The sequence below is a fragment of the Glandiceps talaboti genome, chromosome 1, assembly GCF_964340395.1.
Source record: "Glandiceps talaboti chromosome 1, keGlaTala1.1, whole genome shotgun sequence".
Classification (NCBI taxonomy): domain Eukaryota; kingdom Metazoa; phylum Hemichordata; class Enteropneusta; family Spengelidae; genus Glandiceps; species Glandiceps talaboti.
This window is the reverse complement of record NC_135549.1, coordinates 10,743,720-10,769,628: the sequence shown is the minus strand read 5'-3', so window position 1 is coordinate 10,769,628 and position 25,909 is coordinate 10,743,720. Positions and strand designations below refer to the sequence as shown.

The following is a 25,909-nucleotide window of genomic DNA, read 5'->3' as shown; positions in this document are numbered from 1 at the left end:
AGTATGCAAGAAAGCTTGCATGTGGTTATATGGGGTTAGACACTTGAATGGAGTCTCTCTGTATTAATGTCTTGAGTTATGCAGTAATATATTGATTTTGTACTACAAATATGGCCACCAAATGACATTACCACCAAAAGTACTGCCTGTGTATATTTCTTTACTTTTATATTACCTGCAAATATGACTTTTACTTATTTACATTTATTTGTAAGACATTGGTAACAAATAAATATTACGAAAGTGTCTGTAATATGCAATGACTGGCTTGATTTTGATAATTGACCCTGAGGTCAGGGTCAAAGCTCAATATCTTAAAAGAAAGCTTTGCTCATGATAATATGATAGTAAACACTTGATAGGACTCTTATATGACATTTTTTGAGGTATTAGCGAACAATATTGATTTTTGACCACAAATATGGCCACCATTCAACCAAATTTACATATGTTGAAAAAGAAAGTGATGTCCAGATGTCCCTTATATTATATTATGTCACCTTTGTGCCAGGTTTGACTGAATCTGATATTACATGTCAAAGAAATGACGTATTTCAGTTGCACGGACAAATGGATAGAGCCCATTGTATTAGTCCCTCCTTCGGGGACTAAAAATCTAAGAAGTACTATGTGTCCCTGTGATACAGATAGCCCAGAGTCAAGTTGTGTGGGGATTTATAGCCCAGAGTCAAGTTGTGTGGGGATTTATAGCCCAGAGTCAAGTTGTGTGGGGGATTTATAGCCCAGAGTCAAGTTGTGTGGGGATTTATAGCCCAGAGTCAAGTTGTGTGGGGGATTTATAGCCCAGAGTCAACTTGTGTGGGGATTTCCACTATGGTCTCTGCACACACCTTACGTATCCCTAACAACTGTGTATTCATATCTAAAATTAGATTACGATTTCACAACTTGACTCTAGGCTCGTTTACATACAAATTCAGTCTTTCTTGTAGATTCAGGTTTGAAGTTGAAGAGAACCAAGTTCACTAGTAGTGTCCAATGTTTACAGTTGTATTAAACTGTGACTGATCCAAATCTTGCATCAATACTTGGCAGCTTACAGTGATACCCTAAAATGGAACATTTGTAGAACTTTCTTCTTTGCATAGCTATACATTTTATGAATACCATGAAACAGCCACACTGTCAAAAACAAGTATTTGTATATTATCAACATAGTCATCACCATGAACCATGATATTGTCACTTTATTGAAATAATTTAGAAAACATAAATTTGAGGTCTCGCTGTAAAGATTCTTTTAAGCTAAACTAACTGAATTCACTGGACTAGGATGGAGTCCAATAATGTCAGAGATGTTCTATTCTTTCTTCTGTGGACTGAGAGATAGCATTTATAACATAGAGCATCAACAATAATGAATCCATCCTGTAGTGTACAGTGTTGCAGGCCTGGTTGAGATTTGGCTAACAACATTCTTAATTACAGTTCTGGTTCTCATCTATTCTGTAAGTTGTGTGTATGGGGTGACATATATATGACACATATATTGCCTACATCATCCAACACTAGTGATGGATTCTAACCTATCAAAATGACAGTCATATTCCTTTGTACTGTGAATCTCTCATCGCTGAAGATAGAACAACATATTCAGGCTGGGTATATGATACCAAATCAATAAGAATGTCATGCTTTTTCATTTGAAACAAAAATTAGGTTTTGTAACTGAAATGTATAATACTTGAGCAATTGTCAAAGATGAGTTGCAAAATGATCCATAGGTACGAAAGAAAATTGGAGCATATAAACTTGACTTAACTGTCGATGAAAAATGGTCACTGTAAATTATAAAGTTGTGTGCAGACGATGGACAAATTGTTCAAAGTGGTGGTAAATCCATCTTACAAAGTTTAACTATCATATTTAACAAATACATCTGGAGTTGCACTTCTTGTGGGTTGTTAGTCACATAGAAACCAGCAACACCTGCCCTTTCCAATGTCACTTGTTGTTCACTAACTCTTTGGTCCAACTCTAAAATCAATTTCTGATTCATTCTCTTGGTTTCATCATCGATTCTGTGTTCAAGCGCAACTTTCTCTTTCTCACATGCTGTCTTCACTACCGGTAGATGATGTGGTCTTGTCTGGCATGCCTCAAGTGCCTCTCTGTGCTTCTTTGTTTGATCCTGCTTGGCTACTTTGTGAGCATTTAAGACCTTCATTCTTTTCTCATGCAGTGATTTCTCCGTCATCTGTTGAATTTCTTCTAAATTTCTTACGATATCAAAAACTGTGCCATCAAGGAGAGAGGAGGCTAAAAGTGATAACATATCAAAGGCAAGTCTTTGTTGGAAAGTTCCTGGCAAATCTTTGGCCATATTCTGCAGTTCCTGAAGAATAAAATAATGTCTCTGCTGCAGTCGCTCTTTCCGAGCTATTTCTTCGTTTACAGAAGCAACCAAGTTTGGATCCATCTCATAATATTTCTGTGACTTTTAGGTATGCTGTTTGGATCGTGAAATGCAGCATTCCCTTCACGTGCCGATCTTGATTCTTTCTCTGCATTAGTCTTCATTGACGGAGCTGGAAACAGTAACGCATGATGATGGTACGTAGTAGGTCACCAACCAGCTGGTCAACATCATGCCTTTCATGTAGTATATCGCCACCAAGCGTCTATGCGAGAACTGCCTTTGTTTTATGTAAGCGCTAAGCCAGGGACACTGCAAGCAGGATTAACTCTCGCTTTTTGAATGCACTAATGCTTACAACTGAGATTTTAATCAAAATACATATTTAAAGAAATAATAAATTAAATATAGTTTACTCTCGTTTTAAATATAGTATGAAAATTTGTTCTTTTACTTAGCATTCAGTTGATCTCAGTAGCTTTTCCCAAAAGGGAAAATAATAACTGGTATAATCTTATCAAAGGGCATCCCAAACCTACGAATCAAAAGAGACATCAAGTTGCAGGCCCGGGGTTGCAGGATAGGATGATGGCTTGCTAGCAGCAGTGCACATAGAAGGCAGCCCGTCAAACAGCGCCCTCAACCCAATTAACAAATACTGCCTTGCTACCACAGGGTGCTCCAATAATGTTTGTGATGATTTGATTTGAATTTTTTGGTGGTTTAATAACAGTGATTTTTCTGTGGTTTTTCTTTCCCTGACGTCTTTTCTGCAACTGAATACTCACCCTCTCTATCATGTGTATTGACTACAGACAAGTGATTGACTGAATAAATTTAAAGACGACATATCCTTTCTTCTATTCAATTCCCTTCATCTAAATGAATTGAATTGAATTGAATTGAAATTTATGAAAACACTTCACACCTTATGTTACCATTGAAGGTATTCTTGCACAGTTTACCTACCATCTGGGAGATTTAAAAACTAGATAAACAAGTATTCACATGCTGATTAGGCATATTGTGGAAATTTATAGAAAAAAATTGTTCACATACATCAGAGATCATATACAAATGTAAAAACACATTTCTCTTCACACGCACACGCACACACACACGCATACATCACATACATACCTCGGTAGATACATCACATGTACATACAAATCTGATAAAACCATCAGTAAATACACTCCAGCAATCATAAGTTACTTTGTATTTACACACACACACACACACACACACACACACACACATACATACATACATGATACATACATACATACTACATATATGTACATGTAAATGATGTATGTTATCAACAGCTGTATAAAGTTGGCCTCAGATTCAGATAGCCTCATATTGAGCCTCATATTCAGCATCAGATAGCCTCAGATCCGAAGACACTCGACGGACTCAATCAAACCTGAAATAATACCGTTGAGACTACAGGGAAAGATTCCACTTCATAACCTATAAGTATAGCCCTTCTACAAACCTGGACTCAATAAACATTTGTGTTCTCTACAGTGCACCCAGCCTATACTCATATCACCAGTATTGCATGGTTTACATAGATGACTACAATGATAAAGCTAAGCATGATACAATGTCCTTTGACTAATAAACTCCTTCCTGCCATCCAATCCCATCCAACTGCTTTGCTTGCTGAAAACCAAGATAAACATTTGCCAAAATCAGGTTTAATGTCTGCACACAGACTACAGATTGATAGTGTATGAGGGGAATATAAGGAAATAAACACATAAACCATCATTTATGCTCATTTCTCCAAACTTAGGTTTTATTCTACCATGGTTTCTCTCATAGGAAAAACACTACACAGAAAGAAAATTGCAGTAATGTAAACTCTAGTTCAAATCATTCCAATTCAAGTCCATGGAATCTGAAACACTTTTCTTTCAAAGAATACAGTTTGTATGACATTGATATTGAAAAATCAAATCCTGTAAGATTTCACAAACTTATATAATTTCTAAAAATGCATTGACATTTGGATAGGCATATTTGTACACTTGCCGTGCCAACAGGTAATATCAAAACACCTCGTTTCAAAATTTCTTTCTATATTTTAGTCTTCTATTTCCACTTCCCCGTTTTCTGTCCACCTGCCTCAATGGGGCGGGTTCTATCAAATTGTCCATATTACCGATAAGCACCTTGTCTGTTTGAGTTGAACGCTTTTGTTCATAGGGGGAGGAAGTCCTTGCATACCATGCCTGTTCTTTATGAGGATTGTTCGTATCTGATCTATCTTCCTGTCTTCCTGGTCTGGATGCACGACTAAAGGCAAAGTCACCTGTCATGGAAATCTGTGGGCTTGCTCTATAACTTGAATTTCTGTCTCTGTATCTGTCTCCTGGAGACTGTTCATACATGCCCTGTATCTTTCTGACAGGGACATGTTTTAATGCTTGTTGCCAATCATTTGTTTCTTTAATGTTTAACATAATATGAACCATTTGATCTAAAGTCAAGTTTTTACTACCTACACCCCATTTGACGAAGTGATCAAGAGGTAGACGAGCACTCTCTAGGTTGTGGCGTTTCACTTTGGCAAACGAAAGGCCTTTCTTGATGGACAGGTCTACCAAACCACCAATAATATACACTTTCTCTGGATCATAGTGTGTCAAGACATTTGGTGATTCTGGACTCAAATAAACCAACTTATCTCTTGGAAAAAGCTCCAAAAATGGTTTATGAGTGATGTCAATGACTAGTTTTTCCAGATGATCTTTGAACACACGTTGCATTTCACGTTCAATGGCTCCACCTGGTTTAATGTTTGTCCAGTGCATATGGAATGGTTCCCAGTGGGGCTTCATTGCTCCTACAACTTCTGTAAGTTGTTTGACCACTGCTACTACTTCACGATGATTCATCTCATGTTCATAGTCCATATCCATGACAAGATCTGGGCCAAATCTCATACCCCGTGCCAAGTTCCACATATCTGCATTCACCATACTACTTTGCCGAATGTACATAAAAATGGTGTTCTTATCAAACTTTTCATATTTCTTATCCTTAGCTTGCTTTGCCCTTTCCTCAGCTTTGCGCTGCTGGTCAATTTTTTTCATCTTCTGCTGTACTTCTTTATTGGCTAAGAAGTATATAAACTTTTTCCTTCCATTTTTGCTATTGAGTAACGCAAACCTTTCCAGGTCATCATCGCTTATCTCATCTGGGACCATCTTCCCAGTTTTACGCCACATGTCTATGATTAACTTAGCATCTTCTAGTCTTTTAATCCTTTCACTAACTTCATCAGCATTAAGGTCATTCTCCTCACTGGATACACACCCTTGGTCATCCTCAGATACACATTCTGCTGTGGTTTTACATTCTGAACTCTGAATTTCATCAATATTCTGAGAAATTGGTGATCTGTGGGTACTATAACTTCTTACTTGCCAGTGAGGTGGAAAGAAATAACCAGACTGGTAGACACATGGTATCCTATAGGAAGCGTGTCCACTCTCCAATACCTCATACACGTCTGGTAATGTCTGTAGCAATTCTGATGATGGTTTTAGCTTCCTTTGATGACGTGCTAGTATTGATGTCTGCAGCCTTCTGATGGCTACTACGGTACTCCCTCTCAACATGATCAAATTGGAAATTGTAAACTGACTTTCCTGGAAAAGAAAGAAGAGAACTCTAATAATTATATATGGTAAAACTTTCAAACAATTGCCCCTCATTTACATATGTACTATAATGCAAGAAAGAAATGCCCTGTGGTTATCAATCATTGTACAGTAAAATATCACAATCTGAGAAAAATCTAGGTCAATGTGACAACACTTCTGTGTGTACAAGTCTTGAAAACTAACATATCCATCATCTAAAATCATGCTTCATTCTTGCATGGGTTGAATCCTAGACCCTACATGTGTAGGATATATGATTGAATTCGTTGAACTTATCATAAACTTTACATGTCAATCGATGACCATGATGCTTGTAGCTACAAAAACATACCTAAAGTGTGAAATGCTTTCTTTCCTTTGGCTTGACAACTCAATCAAGGCAAAATAGTTAATAGAAAGAAAAATGTAAAAACGGTACTCGACACCTGATACTAGTTTCTCTTTTTTTCCATACCCTAATTGATTAGTCATGAGAATGAGTTGGGTAATCAGAACATTACACTCTCTTTTCAATTTTATAACTGGTATTATTTTACTATTAATCTAGCTACATCAGGCAAACTTCAGAGTTTCTGTTAAAAGTATTTAAGTAATTAAGGACAATTTACAAAAGCCAGGTATATATGGGCAAATTCACATTGAAAACGTGAGTGAGATGTCAGTGTACTACCCGTTTCAAAATGCTGCATGTGTTGCTACTGCTGTCAATGTTGACGGGATTGGGGTACCTCTGAACATTTCTTGGGTCTTGAAGGCTCCATAATTAATGTTGGAGTTAGGAAATGTTTGGATTTTTTTGGCAGGTAAGGTGTAATTTAGCAGAAAAATCCACCCAACTTTGTGAATGAAAATGAAAAAATGAAATGAAAAAAAAATCACAACAGACTAAGTTCTTCATTGTCCTCAACTGACATTAATTTATGAGGTGAGAGATATGGCTGATACAATCATGGCAAAATAACTTTTATCTTGCAGATTAAGGTCAAGGTTGTTTGTATTTTCAATAGACTGAACATTGATCAATTTTCAGAGGTTTCAGTGACACTCTAAAAAAACACAAATGAAAAATAACCTACAACTTAATTAATGTTGGAGTTAGGAAATGTCTGAATTTTTTGGCAGGCAAGGTGTAATTGAGCAGAAAATTCCACCCAACTTTGCGAATGAAAATGAAAAAAATTAAATAAAAAAAATCACAACAGACGCTACAATTATTGCAGCTAAGTTCTTCATTGTCCATTGTCCTCAACTGACATTAATTTATGAGGTGAGAGATATGGCTGATACAATCATGGCAAAATAACTTTTATCTTGCAGATTAAGGTCAAGGTTGTTTGTATTTTCAATAGACTGAACATTTATCAATTTTCAGAGGTTTCAGTGACACTCTAAAAATACACAAATGAAAAATAACCTACAAATTACAAGCAAGATAAATAATTCGGGCTTAGGCCAATCAAGAAAAGAATGAAGAATTTGCTTGAGAATATTTTTTAAAGAAATCTTATTACATGGCAAAAAGAAATCATGGAGCAAAGTGGTAGTTGTGGGATGAAAATATCCTATTTCCATCATTATAATGGGAAATTTGTTGGAAACTTCAGGCAGTGTGCATCATGCATTGGCGCGGGTAGACTTTGTGCACGTGTGTCGCTACTAAGCCGAAAACGGAAAGGGGGGTGTTGGGGTGTTATAAAACCGTGCGTAAACTCGATGATACATTGATAATACTAAGAGAGTTCAAATATCGCAAAAAGCATCAACACGGATACCGGATCTTGAAGAGAACGACAAACCCAACACAGCGACAGGAATTTCCACAAACGGGGTCATACTTTGGCCGGCCGATCGGTGGCTTTACATTTATCGACCTTATGATTGGATTAGTTTACAAATCCGTCCAAAAATAATGAACTTGTTACTCTTGTACATATACTGAATTATCACAGTAGATGTCAGAAAAAGAAATCATTTTCTTACCGAACAATTTAAAGTCCAGTTTTGTCACTTTTTACCAGACTCGCCACCGGCTACACGCCATCTTCTGTTACGCAGTTTTCCATATCGTGTTGCAAATTATCAATATGGCTGTTTTTATGTAATCATTGCTCGTGTACAATTTGTATTTATATCTACGAAGTAAATAAATATTATACAAAATATTCATATGTTCATTTTCTAATGTCAAAGTTGAAATAATCAGGCGCATATTATGAATATTTGCATTTTTTTCTCTTTGTAAAAGCACAAACTTAAAGGGTTCCACAAAGGTCAAAGGTGAAGGCTCTACCACGTGATTTTACTCTGTACAAGTTTACCGTCAGATATGCAGTCAGGATGAGTTATCTACTTCCCAAGCTAAAAAGAAAGAAAGAGGTGGACGAAGTTATTAAGAAGACGGAAGATCTGGTATTGGTCCTACGTTTTGGACGTGACGATGATCTGGTCTGCATGCAGATCGACGAAATTGTATGTTGTCAGTTTAATCATATTGATGGATGATGCATGAAATTTGAAGCCAACAAATAAACAAATGAAAATTATCTGTAACTGCAGTGTTAGAATTGAACAGAAATCAAGATATTTCATTGTTATTGATTAATTTAATTTAATTATAGATAATCTAGGGAGACCCCATTGGTGTGCAGTGAAGTGTTATTCTGTCTATATGGATGATGAATAAATAAATAACTTAAAAATGAAATAACATTTCTGACAGAATGGATTCCAGGTCAACATGTATATATTTCATGTCCTTGTTTGTCCATTTACAGCTGATGAAAACAAGTCATGATTTGTCCAAGATGGCAGTCATTTATTTGGTGGATGTTGACAGTGTACCCGTCTACACTAAGTTCTTTGATATCGCCTTCATACCATCCACAGTATTTTTCTTCAATGGACAACACATGAAAGTGGATTATGGGTGAGTTAAGATATGCAACATTTCCCAGTGGAGTTTCTCTAAACTATGCTTGTGAAGTGAGCCAAGGAAAATGTTTTTAAGAAGCCCTGATGGTGACTGTAGTTTGTGTGTGTGTGTGTGTGTGTGTGTGTGTGGTGTTGATGATTATGATGCTAGCCTGGTAAGAGCTTATCCATTTGTAGATATTACTTGAAGGTTTACCACATGTGATCTTTATACAACAATGAAGAAGCTCCAAGATTGTTACCACAGCAATTTTGACCGAATATTTCATTCATATAAGGAAAAAGATTTACATGTGTGTGTACTGCAAACATTTACTTTTTAAGTTATAAATGAGACAATACAGACAAATGTGTGTATATGTAAATACCAATTTCCCATTTTCCTTCATATATTCATTTGTTATCTACATATATACAGAAATGGAAATGTGGACGTTTTCTAGACAAAGATGTTGATACAAGTACATTGTGGAATAATGTTTACCCCTTTCAAAATACAGGACCTTAGGAATTGTTTTTGTGGCACATTCCCACATACATGTTCTTAGGGTAGCTTATAGTCAAACAGTTATATTTGAATATTCATGGACTCTGGGTTCATACTTAGTAATGAAATTTCTACTCACAGAGTCAAAATATTTCTTTGAAACAAATCCCAAATTTTCTACACCCCTGATGATGCTGATGAGATGTTGGTGAAAAATTGGGATTCGCTCCCAAGAAATGTTTCCACTCTGGGAGTGGAAATTTCATTACTAACAGCTATATGTTGTTGTATCTTTTAACAGATATACATGTAGTGGAAAGTCACACTGCAAGAAGAATTTTTTTGTAGATTGCTTTCCAGTATAATTGTTTAGAGTGAACATCACAGACTCTATTATGGCAGTTATGTTTCTTGTATGACTTATAAGTTATAAACCTTTCTGCTGTATTCTTTTTAAACATATGACAATATGTTGAAGTTTTTAAATGAAGAATCGGCTTTCAACCGACCACTTGCTGACATATCTTAGCCTATAAACTTAGGTGGCACTTGGTTTGCATCAATACTGTAGTTGTTCATTTCTGATCCAGTTGTTAATGGAACCAATATTTTGACATACACTGTTTCATATTCATGTATTTACAGAAGTCCAGATCACACCAAATTTGTAGGAACATTTAAGACCAAACAGGATTTCATTGATCTGATTGAGGTGATCTTCACTGGAGCAATGAGAGGTAAATTGATGGTGACCAGTCCCATAGACCAAGCCAACATCACTAAATATGAATTGCTGTACAAAGATATCTGAATGTATAACAAGAACAGGCCAACATCACTATTACTATACAATGATATCTAAAAGGCAAGGAAGTTCAAAGAGAAGGGATCTGATTGTTCATGAATATTGATACTGGGTACAACAATGCATTGAAAAAATTATGGTCAGTGGATTGAAGTTGGAACTAAAGTGTTGACATAGTACTGTACTGGAATGGCTGGAACCTAGTGTCAATATGTCAATATGAACCACCAATGGTAATCATTCCAATGCTATAAATAACATTGACCCAGCTACCTGAAGTGCAGTACAAATACACAAGATAACAGAATAGAATTGATAACATCAGTAATAGAAACTGTGATGACCCACTTCTATAAACACTGATGATTTCCTTCACATTCAGGCCCCTTGTGTGAATATGGGTCAGATGAAACTTGGGTTGATGGTGTAAAGCCAAGCAATCTCACAACATCCAGGCCAATATCATATTACTATCATAGTATGAAGGCAAGAACTCTTTATAGCTAAGTCTGTGTGGAATGAGAATTGAAAGACTTCTTGCAAACATCATACAACTATAAGTTGATAAAATAAAAGTGAGAACACATGGATGTCACCTTTTGCTCATCTTCTTATTAGTACTTCTTACTACTACAAGGAGTACACTGTAATAGGTCTGATAGACAGAATTAGTAGGATTGACTTATGATGATGACAAAGAGGTCTGCCATACTGTTCACATTTGACAATGAAATGTAAAATGACAACCAAGAGATCTCTGTTGTGGTAAAAAAAATGTATTCAAATCCCATAATACAATGGTAAAAATAGCAGTGGATAGAGGTTGGATAATCCATCAAAATTAAGTTTCATGGACAGTTGTACTTTTCTGTAAGCTGAAAATTTATATAAATGTCAAATTTGTAAAATAAATATCAACTTGAGAAATTACTTGCACTGATTATTTATTATTTCTTCAATAAAAAAGTTAACTTTATTGAGATTTTTTAAACCTTCACACATCTTAGTATTCTTACAACATGGCGTATAATTGTACATTTATTGCTATATTGTTTCAATATACCACAATACATGTAATCTCATGACTGTTTTTGGGAAGGAAAAAGTTTGGGCCCAATTCTCAGATTAAAAAATATTGTTTTTATCCAAACTGTGTATCACCTATCAAATCATCTTTGCACGATTTTCATATCTTGATATCCTAACCAGTTTAATATGTTGTTTTAGAGTATGTTGAAAACACACACCTTACACCGAATTTTTACCCAAACACACTCTTTGCCAAGCCCAGAGAACTACATGACCCTAAGTTCAGTTGTGCTAAAAACTTGAACTAAGTTGAAACTGAAAAGATGAACACAAAGTAGTCTTTGTTATCTCTCATTTTCCAGAAAAAGTTTATCCTGTTAGCCAACTAAACTATAGCAAAATACTGTAATTCTTGACAGCACACTATATTCATAAGGATGACAGTTGGCTTCTTTTTTTTTTTAATATTCTCATGTTTTGAAAGAATTAAAATGTCTTCAATTGTCTAGTACTTTCAAAGTTAGACCATGAGAGGTCAAAGGTCACATTTGTAATGTTGAAATAGTTCCACAATGTCAGTCTGTGTCAACTTCTTCTTCATCACTGAAGTATGCATCTTTCTTAATTTTCACAGCTTTGGCAGCTGAACTGGTTGATGCTTCTCCAGCATCATAGTTACCCGTAGCAACTCTATATCTGTATTCTTCCTCCTCCATTTTCTCTTGCTGAAATAAACAAGCAAAAGTACATAATTACCAGGATTTTATTTCCAAACCATGTGATTGTCTATAGTGCAAATATCATGAATTTGTAATAATTGTGTGAAAATCACACATAGTGCCTTATCACCATATCTAAACTGTTTATCAATAGAGGGCGCTGTCCCATGGCTACTTTGGTTGTGTAGTTGATTTATACTTCCTTGATGAAATATATTATATCAATAGAAAGAAGGCCTTCACTCCAAGAGGCAGTCTTTCCACACACACATGGTTAGAGAAGCACAGACATGGAGTCTGGAAAGAGAGTGTCATAGTCTTGATAATTGTTGTACACTTTACAAAGAGATATTTGCTTGTAACTGATATATGTTTCTGGTTGCCAGCCATGAAAATACAATGCATCTGATCACTATACATTTGGTCTTGTGCATGTATTACATTTAGATCTGTCACAGTATTACTGATTATTGCACTACATGTTACAATGGCTTTAGGCGAGTCTGTGTCAGCATTTAGACTCTCTAAAGCCGGGTCTTACCTGATACTGAATGGCAGCACTTAAACTCTCTAAAGCAGGATCTTCTCCAATCTCCTCTTCTTCTTCCTCCTCCTCCTCCTCCTCTTCTTCTTCTTCCTCTTGGTATCTGTTTGACAAACACAAAGATGAGTCGCTCTATAAGTATAATGACAACACCATGCTATGCACTGCACTAACATCATTTCTATAAATAAACATTATTACCCCTCAAAAAGCATAGTGGCATTTGCCCTCCTTACTCCAAGGTGGTTGCAGAACCCAAGTAACTGCTTTTAGACTGCCTCTATAATCATCATAATGGCCAAAGGAGATGTTCACCTGTTGGTTAATTTCATCACATCAGTGCAATGAGGTTGTATCTGCTATACAATTGTACAGCACATATGACCTTATTGCACTGATGCAAAATGACAACTGTACCTGTATGTATGCCTCTACTAATCATATACCAACCTGTATGCCTCCTCTTTTTTCTTGTCTTTAATTTTCTTCTTTTTCTTTGGTGCTTCTCTCTCTCCTAAGGCATTCTTAGGACATTTGTAACTGAGGTGACCCAATTCCTGTAATGACAAACTTATAAATCAGAGATTGCATTCACCTAAAGTTACATTGTAAACTTTATTTACAATGAGCAACAGGACGCATTGGCAAGTGGAACTTTGTTACAAACAAGGAGAATAAACAAATGAATTGGATTAATAACACCTGGAAGTACAGAGAGAAGTATAACGGAATAGAAGTCTCTGCTTTTCCAAAATGCTGTCATAAGTGTTTAAATCCAATTAATTTGTTTATTCTCCCTGTGTAATAAGTTCCACTTGTCAATGCTTGTCTGTTGCTGATTGTAAGATACACCCTATTGTGAATTGTTTACAACAGCTTTGCTCCCCTCTCTTCCTTTCATAATGATCTGCATGAATTGACATCACGGCGGTGCTCATCAGGCCATCATGTTCAAACATGATAACCAGAATCAATCACTAGTTAAGTTTGCTAACATTTTATACATTTCTGTTAAAATTCACGCTTTGACTATTCTTTGCTTTCACTGTCATTCCTCATCACTGTATGATGATGGACATGATTTTTGTACGGTCTCCAACTTGACTTTGACCTACATTGTATTTCAGACATTACTCTACTCTATCATGAGACGGTACTAGTGTTACTAGACAGGGTTACTGATTTGTCTTTGACATATCTCTAACACTGTTCTGTATCACTAGAGGACAGAATTAAGAGAGAAGTCTACTTGACTTGTCACTGACCTGTTCCTAATGCTGCTCTCTATCACTAGAGGGCAGTATTCACTAGGAAGGTCTACTGACTTGTTGATCAATTTCTGACATTGCTTTCCTCTATCATGAGATGGCAAGATTGACAAGAAAGGTCAACTGACTTACCCCACATTCATAACAGCGTGATTTGTCTGGGTATTCTCTCCGTCTGATAAACTCTGATGCTTTGCCATTGTCAGATGCAACCTTACAGGTCAATTTCCTACCAAATAGCTGAACAAGAGAAACAGTTTTAGACATGATTAAGTTACAAAGACTATTTAATACTATCATGTTGTTTGAATATTAGAGACACATTATATACAAAATCTAGCATCACAGAACTAAAGATACAGTTGATGTTTTCCATTAAATATCCTGCACCTCATGGGTAAAATTTGTATTCACAGTTACAAGCAATACTGCTTGGATTTAATTTGCTAGTCCAATGGTACACTCAAAATGTATGCATCAGATGTATCCATATCTATGGATTATGATTATCATGTGAACCTATAATTTGTGTGTGTGTGTGTGTGTGTGTGTGTGTGTGTGTGTGTGTGTGTGTGTGTGTGTGTGTGTGTGTGTGTGAGTGCGTTATTGGGCTTCTATCTGTAATCTTTAGATTTACAAAGTTTCACAAAAATAATTATTTTTTATTTTTCACTGAGAAGCCCTTATACAAATATAACTTGGCGAATGATGCACACTTGACTGTTGAAGAATACATAAATCTGTGAAATGCAGAGTATACATACTTCTTTGTTGTTCAATGCTTTTATGGCTTTGTATGCTTCATCTCTCTTCAAATACAATACAAATGCTACACCTTTACTTCTTCTTGTCTCTTTATCTTTCATTATTGTCACCCTACAAGAAAGAATGATAACTCTTCATATACATCTTTCATAACTTTTTAACAGGACAGTACAATATAGTTACTTTTGGAACGATAAATTGGAAATGAATGCGATGTTTCGATTCATCTACTATGGACCTTGATCACACAATGATTTAATTATTCAGTGTTGATGTCAGATCATTGTGTGATCAAGGGCCATAGTAGATGGATCAAAACGTTGTATTCGTTTCCAATTTACCGTTCCAAAGTAACTACATTGTACTGTCCTATTGATTCTTGGAACCATGAACATCATCTTCATCAACTTTTTAATAGATTTCCATAACATGCAATAAGGACTGTCAATCATCTACAAGTATGGGCTACCTTGGTGACTGACTTTGACTCTAAGTACTATCTCACGATAACAGTTGGGTAATTCTCATTCTTGCTAAACTATTAAATATGGAAAATTTGGCAGTCCTCTTCATCTTTGATGTTTTCTAAAAAGGTACATCATAAACTCTTTTCAAATAGGACTATAATATTATGAGTTTAGAAGACATTATTCACACAACTGCCATGTACATCTCTATCTCTAAATTGGTCACTTCTCTCAGGCACCCATGGTCTGCAGAGGCAATATTTGGGCCATACGAGGGATTGGTAAGAAATGGATAAAGTCCCTGAAAACTTACCTGACAACTTTCCCATATTTTTCAAAAATCTGAAATAAGATAATACATGAAAAAGATGGTTAATTTATTTTCACCCCACACATGTTCACACTATGGATCTAGATTACAAATACAACTATTGCAGAAACTGAGAAACGAAATGCAACTTTTGAAGTTTTGGCTCATGAACATCACTACATTACACCACATGTATGTACATTTCATTTCATTACATTAGTCATTACATTACATTACATTACATTACATTACATAATCGATTTACTCTGACACTTCCTTGGGAAATCTTACCTTGTGTAGGTCATTATTTGTGAGAGAAAATGGTAAGTTTGAGACGTACACAGTACTTTTACTTGGTGCAAGCCCACCACTCATGTTCACTTGGCCTGGACGTTGTTTTGGTGACTTGGGTCTCTCATGTGCGGCGAAAACTATAACTTTCACCTCAACACAGAGCTTTCAAGAATACCATATGGTTAATGAAACAAATTCAATTCGAGTGGCTCCCGCATATACAGACATAGGCAACTAATGTGAAGTCTATTGTCAGTTTACTAGTCTATTTGCATGATGTACCCGGGATTTATACAAACGTACGCATTTCGACGACAACCATTTTGATTTCCGCCCTCTAGTGGTCTAATCTGGAAAAATGATGTAATCCTACCGTTAGATTTGCATATTTAACATGGCGGTCACCAGTGATAAGTAGTCAGCCGAACCCCGGCCGCAAATTTCGTTCTATCTTGCCAGTTTTATCCCCACCCAACAACATGACACACGCCGATACAAACATGGAGAGTATCGACGATCTTAGACACGAAATTGAACGTCTGAACCGTGAGCTATCAGAAGCTAGCCACGAGAAAATTCAAGCAGCTGAGTACGGGTTGGTGGTACTGGAAGAAAAGCAAACACTGAAGCAACAGTATGAAGACCTCGAAACACTATACGAAACTACTAAACTTGAACTCCAGATGGCAAAAGAGGTATGGTTTGAATATTTTGACTTCCATTGTCACTCGAGTGATATTCAAGTAACGAAAATATAGGTATGGAGTTATTTGACTGCATGCTGATCAAAAAGGACTTTATCTTTCTAGGCCCACCCAAACTCGTATGCAAACTCCGAGAGAGTACAGTTGGTGCGATCGACCGACCAGTGTCAGTGACAATATGGTCGGGTGTGAAATTAAATATGAAACACAGGAAGTGAATAGTTGGGCGGGTCGATTCTAGCCCCCGCAATGATAATAGATCCATGATCACTCCAAACCCCGATGGTCAGTCCTCGCGCAAAAGTTACCGTTTTATCAAACCCCAACGAAAATATTTGTAAACAAAAAGAAAGGTATTTGTGTCGTAAAAAATTGGACGTTAACGTCACTGTAAACTTACGACGTCGTATTAAAATGTTATAGAAAGTGTATGCTTGCTGAAGAAGGTAGCACTCTATTGAGGGATAGCAGATTGACATATGATATGTATTAATTGGTATATTCATGAAACCACAGTCGATGGAAAATGGCGTTGTCATTCTAAAAGCAAGACGTTGAATTTGAATGAATGGAAACAAAGATAAACGCTGTTATTGTATAACAGTTTTGTTAACTGAATAAGTATTGTTGACACTACAATAGGTGATGGTAGGCACAGGAGCAATCAAAATACCAGATATAATGGCTATTGTTTGGGCAGTCCTGTCCAGGCATTCTGTAAACCTTGGATGCACTAGTGACATATCCATATTGAAACTAAAAGGTGTGAGAGACAGAAGTTGAACATTGATTTGTTCAGATTTATCTTTATCTGTATTCAACTTCATTCATATGTAAACTAGCATGTCAATATTTCTGAGTGGGTAGGTGTTCCATAAACGGCATATGTTAGAAGTTAAAGTGAGGCAATCTAAACCAGGTCAATAGCTCAAGATATGATTTGTAAGTCAATAAAGTACAGACAAGGGTATGTTAGATGTCATTGTGTGACATTGATATCTGTCAAACTCGAAATTGATATTATCTGGAACTGAATATTTTAGTCACATATTGCCATTCCAGTACATTGAAGCATAGAAGTATAACCCACTTCTATGATTGAAGCAAGTGGAGTTTCTTTGTAGGATAGTAATTTAGTATGATGATTTTCAAATGGTGGACTAGAGGAAAGATGTCCAGCTGAAAGGACAAATTAAAATTATTGAAAATATAGAAAAAAGCAAATGTAATTGTGGAATTCACAGGAAGAATAATCTTACAGTCCAGTTTTGTGACATGGAGTGAGTATCATGAAACTCTTGACAGTGGAATCACATCCTGTCGACAAATCCCAAAAGCAGTCATCGACAGTAAATACTGCACAACTGAAATGTAGCTTAAGGCAGTAAATGTTTGCACTCTGTTGTACTTTTCAAGTTGTTTTGACTACAAGCACTGAAACATCTTTCCCCCCTATTGTCTTGTTGTCTTACAAGTGTATGCATCAGCGCAGTACCGCTATTACATACATGTATAGAGGGTCTGTGGTAACACCTTTGTTGTTAACCTGTTCAGGAAAAGTTAGATAACTGTGTAAGTGAAGAACAGTTGAACTGGTAGTGTGCATTACAATTGAACATACTAGTAAGTAAAAATTTGTGTAACCTGACCCTGGAATCCCAAAAATGTAATACCTAAAACCACTCACAAACTTACAATTAGGTGTATATTTTGTTGTAAACTTTGGACAGGGTTCAATCATGGAATAGTTCCATGGTTCAATTCAACTTATTTCAAGCATCAGTTTAGTTTCAGTTCTGTTCACCCTTTGATGATCATCAGATGAGACCATGATGGACATTGGTCTGAAAGGCAGTTGTTATTTTCATAGAGTTCGCTATGTGGAATACATGGATAAATATCATATGTTTGCCTTGTGTGAAATGTGTAAAAGTCTTCTGGTAGGTTTATGATTACAAAGACTGTTTATAGCCAGTAGGTCTGAAAGTTTGACAGTATTTTGAATGATTACATTCATAGCAAACATAGAGGAGAACATCCAAGACTGTATCAGAAGAAGAGTGATAGTCTCAGACTTTGTACAGTACAATGACTGGATAGAAAGATGTGTCAACATTGATTTATGGTACACACCTGCCTGTGCAGTATTGTGGCTAAAGTTTGATCTGTCTGTTTCCAATTTGAAGGATAAAGTGTTTACACAAGGGACACAACCACAAACAGTCATGTCTATATTACATTAGTAATGACATTTACATATAAAACGATGAGAGATATAATCTAGCTGGGATATAATTTGACCAAAGTAATAAAACACTTCACAAGAAACAAATCCATCCTAGAAGGTGATCATTTTCTCATGGGAACAGCGCAGATGTGGTTTAGTGTGGGAACCATATCAGCCTACTGTTATACAATCGCAAAATATACACAGATACACTAGTGTTGTTCATTCTCATCTATAGGCAGCTTTGAGCCTTTCATAGTATACTATACAGTGTACTTGTAACAGTTTCAATTTGTAAACAGTTAGTATTTATTTGAAACTACTGCAGCCTTGAGATTCCAATGAGAATAAAACACACACAAACACAAACAAAGTACAAGAGATAGTCAGATGGCTGTGCTATATGGAAGTGACCAAGTTTAAAGGCAGTAACAAAATAACATGTACATGCATAATCATGTATTGCTACGTGATTTACAGAAAGCATCTCATGTATAAGTCATAATGAAGATGTCATAGGGGTATTTTCATATTCATCCATTTATGTCATCTAGAAGGGTCTATTTATTGAAATCTGATACAAAGCACTAGGCCATCAAAACAATGTAGTCCTTGGACAGGCCCTTTCTTTCACCCTGTGACCTTTATTCTACATGGTTGAATTTCTGTGACAAATGTTTTATATGTATTTATAGTGACAAAGTAAGCAAAGTAGAGTTGATTGGAATAAACTCTAACATTTGTACATATTGTTAATTGTAATGACAATGTGTCGGATTGTATAAATACAGCTACATGTAGTGCTAGCGACAGTACATGAAATACAGACACTTTTCTAATCAATTTTCTTGCCAAACATTGATGAAGAGACAAATAAGTAAAGATAGAATATGATAAATAAACAATATTGAAATAAAAATTGATATTTTTGTAATGTTGGATCTTTTTATTTTGTAGTTAAAGTATAACACATAGAATCAAATTTAAATTATGCTTTTGATTTCATCCATACAAATGATACATAAAGCTTTCTCCAGTAAAGACTAATGGAAAACTACTTACATGTACACTATTGCGTAAAGTTAGTCAACTTAGTGTTAACTGATGATTTTCTTGTCAAATTACATGTAGTTGACTTGTGTGTCACTGTGTAATATGAATGAATGTATGTATGTATGTATGTATGTATGTATGTATGACAGTATGTATGTAGAAAAAATGCATAAGGAATGAGTAATACAGTCTGAATAAATAAATACAATCCGACCTTTCAAATCAAAATTCTTTATCAAGGATGTCAAGGCATGACATATATAGCAGGTAACAATCCAACTTTATATCTAAATGTTATGGACTGGAATGACTGCCACACAAATATTCATCAACGATGAGGTTCGCGCAAATTTTTTTAAAAATCATGCATGCCAAAGAAAACCCAATAGAACATGTCTGAAAGATAGAATAAGCGTATTTAGATATTAGTGATATTATACATATGTATGTGTGTGTATGTATGTATGTATGTATGTATGTATGTATGTATGTATGTACAAATGTATGTATGTATAATATGTATGTATGTATAATATGTATGTATGTATGTATGTATACATGTATGATGTATGTATACATATATACATACATGTATGTATGTATGTATGTATGTATGTATGTGTGTGTGTGTATTTATATTGTACATGTATGTGCTGTCGATGGCAGTTGTGCTTGTCAAGTATGACCGTAGAAACTATATAGCGGCATTCCCTTCTTGCATTTCAAATACCCAATGATCAAGCCAAGAAGAAAGCATACATTCCACACATACAACAGTGCTTGTATAATCTGATTGACGTTATTTTATTATCCAAAAGTAGCCACTTCTGTATGTTATTGGTACATGTTTTAATGTATGTTGAAATGTTCGTCTTCTCATACCAACTCTGCAAACTGAATTACATTAGTCTATGCATGGATTACACTTGTGCTGGATGTCAAATTACAGGAGTTCTCTCGGGCCTAGGAAGTGACATAATATGACTGGCACCTGTGTACAACATTCAACATAGGTCTGTGGGCACTCCAAATTAGTACATTGGTCTGTGGAGAGATATCATTAGATAAATGGACAATTCAGGATATACTAAATTGCTGGGCTCCAGTCAGCTTACATTGAGTACTCTATCCATTACATAAACTTACTTGCAGTTTTCTATTACAATTCTCCAGGGAAGAGTCTACAGGTAGTTTACCTGTGTTTCAAACCACAAAGACTGTGTTTGAATGTTAAGTATGTAATGAGATTACCTGTTTCTACTTAGGGAAGGGGTGGAACTATTCATAGAGTATTACAAACACATCACACAAACCTGGTATTGTTCAGATTTGGATTTATAACACCATGGAGGTACGAAGGACTTCCTACTTCCATGATAACACATACAAACATGACCAGTGAAACAGTCACTGGTTCATATTGAACCTGTGTAAAACTATGATCTTGTGACTTGATATGAAATGTCAGAAAAATGAAAATCAGTTTTTGAGAATATGTCACCATATCCAATGTTTTCTATCTTTGTCGCTCAAACAACAAAAAGAAAAAAAATGTAGTAATAGTCATCCTCCTGGCCCAGCTTAGTGGATACTTTATTTATACTCAAATTCTATTCAATTGGTTTTAAGAAACATTGGTATGTTTTATTATAACAAAGTCTGGTATGTTTAACAAATCAATGAATGTGAACAAAATACCAAATAACAATAACAAAATGCCTGAAGGAGATATTAAAATTTGACTGGGATTATATGAAGCTAGTCTAGTTCCTATACAGTATCATTACCATAAATATTACATCTCCATTAGTTAGAAACCATGTTGGCATCAAGACGAATATGAAGCCTGGTCATTCAAGTATCAAGAGTTAACTGTTAGATTTCTCTGAACTCAAATCGTTTGAATACTACTAACTTGATTTTGAAATGACCAGTGAAACTAATATGTAAAAGCAAATTATTACCAAAAAAACTATTACAGTATACCCTGTTTACATAAAATATCATACCCACATAGTTATAAAACATAGGAAACTACACATCTGTTGTGTGTTTATTAGAATGTTAGTCCAACACATGGTCTGATTAGTCAGGATACTCTAGCCATATGTGCTTGAACTTATTGTCAAAATTTCACCTCACTGTCCTGTTACACAGATGGTAAGATGGAAGTGGAGATAGGATTTCAAAAAAAGTCGTTTCAGCCATGACACAGAGTCTCAGACAGTTATTAATTTCTGTCTGACTTTAGTGTGATTTATTATTAAAACATGGCACAAAAGAAATATTTGGCATGCATGAAGGACAAAAATACAATACCCAATGTAATTGACTGTAGCAGCTATATGAATATTTAAATACATTTAATTTTAGCCTTTATTTGCTATCTTGAAATATACCCAGAGAAAGGTTGTCAGTTTATGCTTTCCATTGTTTTGGGGCACAGTAAAGGTCTGACCAAATGTTAGGTGTTAATTACACATATACAGAGTCTTGATTTCTATATACATACATAGTACATTATCATGCCACTTCTCAGTCATTTATCTAATGATGAATATTCTGCTGTGCTTTGTTGAATAATTATATTTGTGGTTAGAGATGTCTCAATATATAATAGTATAGGTTGGCAGGCCTTCCTACTTCCATGGTGTTACTAATAGCAACAAGGATACATATAGCTTTCCACAATCTGTCTTGTTCAACTAGTTGCTGAAAATCCTCACTTGCATATTTGTGCAGGCAACATTCTCACTGTGTATGATCACAAGTCCTATTTTCTGCGATTGTTAGATTTTTTTCCCTCCACTGCTTTTTATGATTTGAAAAATATCAATGATGAAGCTGTGAATTTATTAGCTATATCATTTATGCAATATTCTATGGGCATTAAATATCTATGTGCAACATTCTTTGTGTTCACTACATATTTTCATTTACATGAACAGCTGGTAAGAATGAATTACTGTTGACTTAAAATACATATAATCAGCCAAAGCTAACACATAGGAATCATAATTTACAATACGCCCTATTGAGTAATGATTGTCGGTAACTTTGAGTGTAGGCAAGCTGTGGACTGAAAATTGCAGTCCGCATGTATTTTAGCAGTGCTGAGCCTATCATACTGAGATATGTTAGTCATAAGATTTTATAAACCTTCTGTACAACATGTTCAGACTATGAATCCGACAGACTCTCAAGGTGCATGGTGTCAATGAAGGTTGCTAAAAATAAACCATGGTATCTAAAGGTTAACTATTACTAATAATATGATCTATATAGATGTAAATGTTACATAAAGCTTTGGGTGAAGTGATCAAAGTGTAATTATACTCTTGTCTAGCTTAAAATAATGAGAAATATTGGAACCTTGGTAGAGGCCCTCAGTTAAAGATACTGAACTAGACAATGGGTAAAATCTACCTCATATCACAACATATTGAAGGTCAGTTTTACTGGTGCCCTGATTTCCAGAATAACACACTTTACCAATTGACATATATTGACTTTGTACCCTTCCATTGTGTACAAGTTTACACCCACAATTCCAGTTACAACAGTGAACAACTAGTGTGCACACTTGCAGTTAGTTTTAGCTCCACCTTATTATATTATATATGTTATTATGTACTAAAACTGCCTGCATGTATAAACTTAGAAAATTGTTCTGAGATGTTACAATAATGACCACCATATGTATATGACAGGTATTAACAACATTGGCATCATACATAAGAAATACTACATTTGTACTTGCATGTGTGTTTGCAATGTTAGATCTACTGGTACATGTATATTCATATTCTTTCCAAAACTATTATATGTAAATTAGTTCATGTTGTATTCCTGAGAAATCTGTTAAAATATTGCCACCAAATGTAATGTGTATTACAATTTATCAAATATTGTAAACATTAAATTTTTTGTGGAAAAAGAAGATTGTGATTTGAAACACGTTGCACAACACACATACATGTACATGTACATATCATGTATAAAAACAGTAACTAACCATCTCTTCAAAATCAACTAACAAAAACCATCTGTGTAGTTGTAGTAAAATTTATGACATTTGCCCTATACCTTTAGTGATTGTTTGTTTTATTCTTGACAAAGTATTGAGATACAATATTTTGACTGCAGGGCATTGGTGATAAGTCATTATTGTTTGACAGAAAAAGAAGTAATGGCTGCAGCACATGAAAATTGAGACCACTTAGATGTGCCAGCCACCTTTACAATAAACCAGTCACCATCTTCACCTTGTCAGGATAGAGACTTGTGGGGATATAGCTTATTGTTATTATCAGTTATGTACTTTGGAATTCATACACATGCATGATGCAGGTGACATCTCTGTCTTGGTTTTTAAACCATTTCTGAATAGACCTCTACAGAATAAAATCAAGACAGCATCTTACTTTTCATATGTTACTTACTGCTTTTGATTAACAATACAGGTAACATCCTACAAAATCTTTGACTGTTATGTATATGCCTGACCTAGTTATTGTGGTTCTAGTCCGAACAATAGCTCTTATTGTCTTCACAGAAAGGTAAATTTGTGACAATACAACACATGCCATTCCTTCTATTGACAATGTATGCAAAGGACATCACAGATTGTAAATATATAGGGCAGCCACAGACCTGGTTTAGGTATCAATTGATAAATAATGGAAGCATACCTAGTTGTGGTATGTATAGATCGATACAATAGTTTTGAACCCAAGTATTACATTTATGTTGATTTAGTCACATAGTAAGGTTTCCAACTAGATAACAACGGTCTTTGTAAACTAAAGACTTAAATTTACTCACTGGATATAATTTGAAAGCCATTCTAATGTACTTACTGTGTAAATTGTGGAAACCCTGCTAATTAACCTAGCAAGGTAATTACTGCAAGACATGATCAGTATGTAGGTACAAATGTAGGTAGGTTCAGACAGATAACCATAGATAGAACACAAACAGGTACATGAACCATAGCAAATGACATGTATCAGATTTCAGAGAAATTTGATTAGATCAGATACAGATAGTATATCAACTAATTTACAGAACAGAAATTTTAGAAATATTTCCACTGTCTTATATATCCTTCAAACTGTTCATATACATGTTATGGAATTTGGATAACACCAACGCACACAAATAGGTAGTAACATATAGTTGTAACCAGTATACAAAAGCCCTGTCAGTGTCCATATCTGATCTGGATCCAATCTGAATTAAACAGATCCAGATCACTTTAATCTGCGTCGTATTCACTTTCCGTCCACACTAAAAAATTTAAAGATTTAGTCTATTCAAAATACATTAGCGTACCTGTCCACACATGTACCAGCTTCGATTCGGATTACTTATTATCAATTTTAACTAATTCACTATAGTACACACTTGTCCACACCAAGCCTAACTAATTAAATTTGAATGAGATACGAATTAACTAGAAGTATGGACAGGTAAATCAAACTGGATCCTGATCAGATTTTGTAGTATGGACGAGCTTAAAGTCTGTGGATTGCAAAAGGCAAAATATGAGTTACAGGTAAATCCATAATAATCCTCAGTACTTGGTGTATTTGCACTCGTGCTTAATGTTTTCTGATGCATTTTTACTCATGAATGTACGGTTGCAAAGAACACTACAAGCACTAGTGCAAATACCTCGAGTATGCCCCACTTGCACTTGCATGTCACAGGATTCTGTCATATTATGTTTATTTTAATATTGCTTTCCTTTTTTGTACCCAAAAAATGTTTGACATTTTTTACTTTTAATGACGTGAAACCATATACAATATACTTGTCGTACATAATGTATAAAGTAAACTACTGTACCAATAAGTATTAGCAGATGGTGACATCAAGTTTCATCAGTAAAATTACTAGCAATTGATATCATAGTATTAATGCAAATATCTCTTGCAACAAAGTGTGATATGTAATACTTAATGGCATAAATATGTAAATGTGATATACCAATAACAATGGTAGGCTGTATTTGGTATGCTCTTTAATATGTCAAGTACTCAGAAATGACATTTATCAACAGAATTATGTATGACATAGGGCCAGGGTGATTACAAGTTTATCATATGTAACACCACTTAAAGGCTTACAAGTAAAACAGGCAAATATGAATAGTATTAAATATGATTTGTGACTTCAGATATGAAGTTCTTGTGTATACATATCCTGATATATCTTTCTGCTGTTGCCTATGTGATGGTTAATATT

General features: G+C 35.2%; 5 protein-coding genes across 7 annotated transcripts in view; 2 read left to right on the top strand and 3 right to left on the bottom strand.

Annotated features, from left to right (window-relative positions):
- Window positions 1–1,683: 1,683 nt before the first annotated feature.
- Window positions 1,684–2,581, bottom strand: LOC144440726 (protein DGCR6-like). Its single transcript, XM_078130112.1, has one exon. The coding sequence runs from the start codon at window positions 2,438–2,440 to the stop codon at window positions 1,844–1,846; it is 597 nt and encodes a 198-aa protein (XP_077986238.1). The 5' UTR covers window positions 2,441–2,581; the 3' UTR covers window positions 1,684–1,843.
- A 1,631-nt stretch (window positions 2,582–4,212) lies between these two features.
- On the bottom strand, window positions 4,213–8,104 carry LOC144438180 (tRNA methyltransferase 10 homolog C-like). The gene is made up of 2 exons (XM_078127217.1): window positions 8,038–8,104; window positions 4,213–6,042 (listed from the first exon to the last, which is right to left on the bottom strand). Exon 2 carries the CDS (start codon window positions 6,010–6,012, stop codon window positions 4,453–4,455), a length of 1,560 nt encoding a protein of 519 aa, XP_077983343.1. The 5' UTR covers window positions 6,013–6,042; window positions 8,038–8,104; the 3' UTR covers window positions 4,213–4,452.
- Window positions 8,105–8,355: 251 nt separating this feature from the next.
- Window positions 8,356–11,109, top strand: LOC144438870 (thioredoxin-like protein 4B). The gene is made up of 3 exons (XM_078128080.1): window positions 8,356–8,526; window positions 8,832–8,983; window positions 10,121–11,109. Exons 1-3 carry the CDS (start codon window positions 8,395–8,397, stop codon window positions 10,284–10,286), a joined length of 450 nt encoding a protein of 149 aa, XP_077984206.1. The 5' UTR covers window positions 8,356–8,394; the 3' UTR covers window positions 10,287–11,109.
- A 169-nt stretch (window positions 11,110–11,278) lies between these two features.
- LOC144441500 (zinc finger CCHC-type and RNA-binding motif-containing protein 1-like) lies at window positions 11,279–16,551 on the bottom strand. The gene is made up of 8 exons (XM_078131089.1): window positions 16,492–16,551; window positions 15,674–16,026; window positions 15,386–15,414; window positions 14,605–14,716; window positions 13,973–14,080; window positions 13,023–13,129; window positions 12,570–12,675; window positions 11,279–12,034 (listed from the first exon to the last, which is right to left on the bottom strand). The coding sequence occupies exons 2-8, from the start codon at window positions 15,755–15,757 to the stop codon at window positions 11,885–11,887; spliced, it is 696 nt and encodes a 231-aa protein (XP_077987215.1). The 5' UTR covers window positions 15,758–16,026; window positions 16,492–16,551; the 3' UTR covers window positions 11,279–11,884.
- The window catches only part of LOC144441464 (protein bicaudal D homolog 1-like), a 30,012-nt gene continuing 20,184 nt past the window's right edge, over window positions 16,082–25,909 (top strand). For all 3 annotated transcript variants that reach the window (XM_078131060.1, XM_078131052.1, XM_078131044.1), the window contains exon 1: window positions 16,082–16,371. In XM_078131060.1, coding sequence (XP_077987186.1) covers window positions 16,156–16,371 — 216 coding nt within the window. In that variant the 5' untranslated portion in view covers window positions 16,082–16,155. The remainder of the gene's footprint in view (window positions 16,372–25,909) is intronic.

Bases quoted from the DNA above. Each gene is read 5' to 3' on its own strand.
- LOC144441500 (XM_078131089.1), bottom strand. From the start codon at position 15,757: ATGAGTGGTGGGCTTGCACCAAGTAAAAGTACTGTGTACGTCTCAAAC. The intron at 13,130-13,972 runs GTAAGTCAGTTG...TTGTCATTACAG, and splicing joins CACGCTGTTATGAATGTGGG to GAATTGGGTCACCTCAGTTA. The intron at 12,035-12,569 runs GTAAGACCCGGC...TGTTTATTTCAG, and splicing joins GTGCTGCCATTCAGTATCAG to CAAGAGAAAATGGAGGAGGA.
- LOC144440726 (XM_078130112.1), bottom strand. From the start codon at position 2,440: ATGGATCCAAACTTGGTTGCTTCTGTAAACGAAGAAATAGCTCGGAAA.
- LOC144438870 (XM_078128080.1), top strand. From the start codon at position 8,395: ATGAGTTATCTACTTCCCAAGCTAAAAAGAAAGAAAGAGGTGGACGAA. The intron at 8,527-8,831 runs GTATGTTGTCAG...GTCCATTTACAG, and splicing joins GCATGCAGATCGACGAAATT to CTGATGAAAACAAGTCATGA. The intron at 8,984-10,120 runs GTGAGTTAAGAT...ATGTATTTACAG, and splicing joins CACATGAAAGTGGATTATGG to AAGTCCAGATCACACCAAAT.
- LOC144438180 (XM_078127217.1), bottom strand. From the start codon at position 6,012: ATGTTGAGAGGGAGTACCGTAGTAGCCATCAGAAGGCTGCAGACATCA.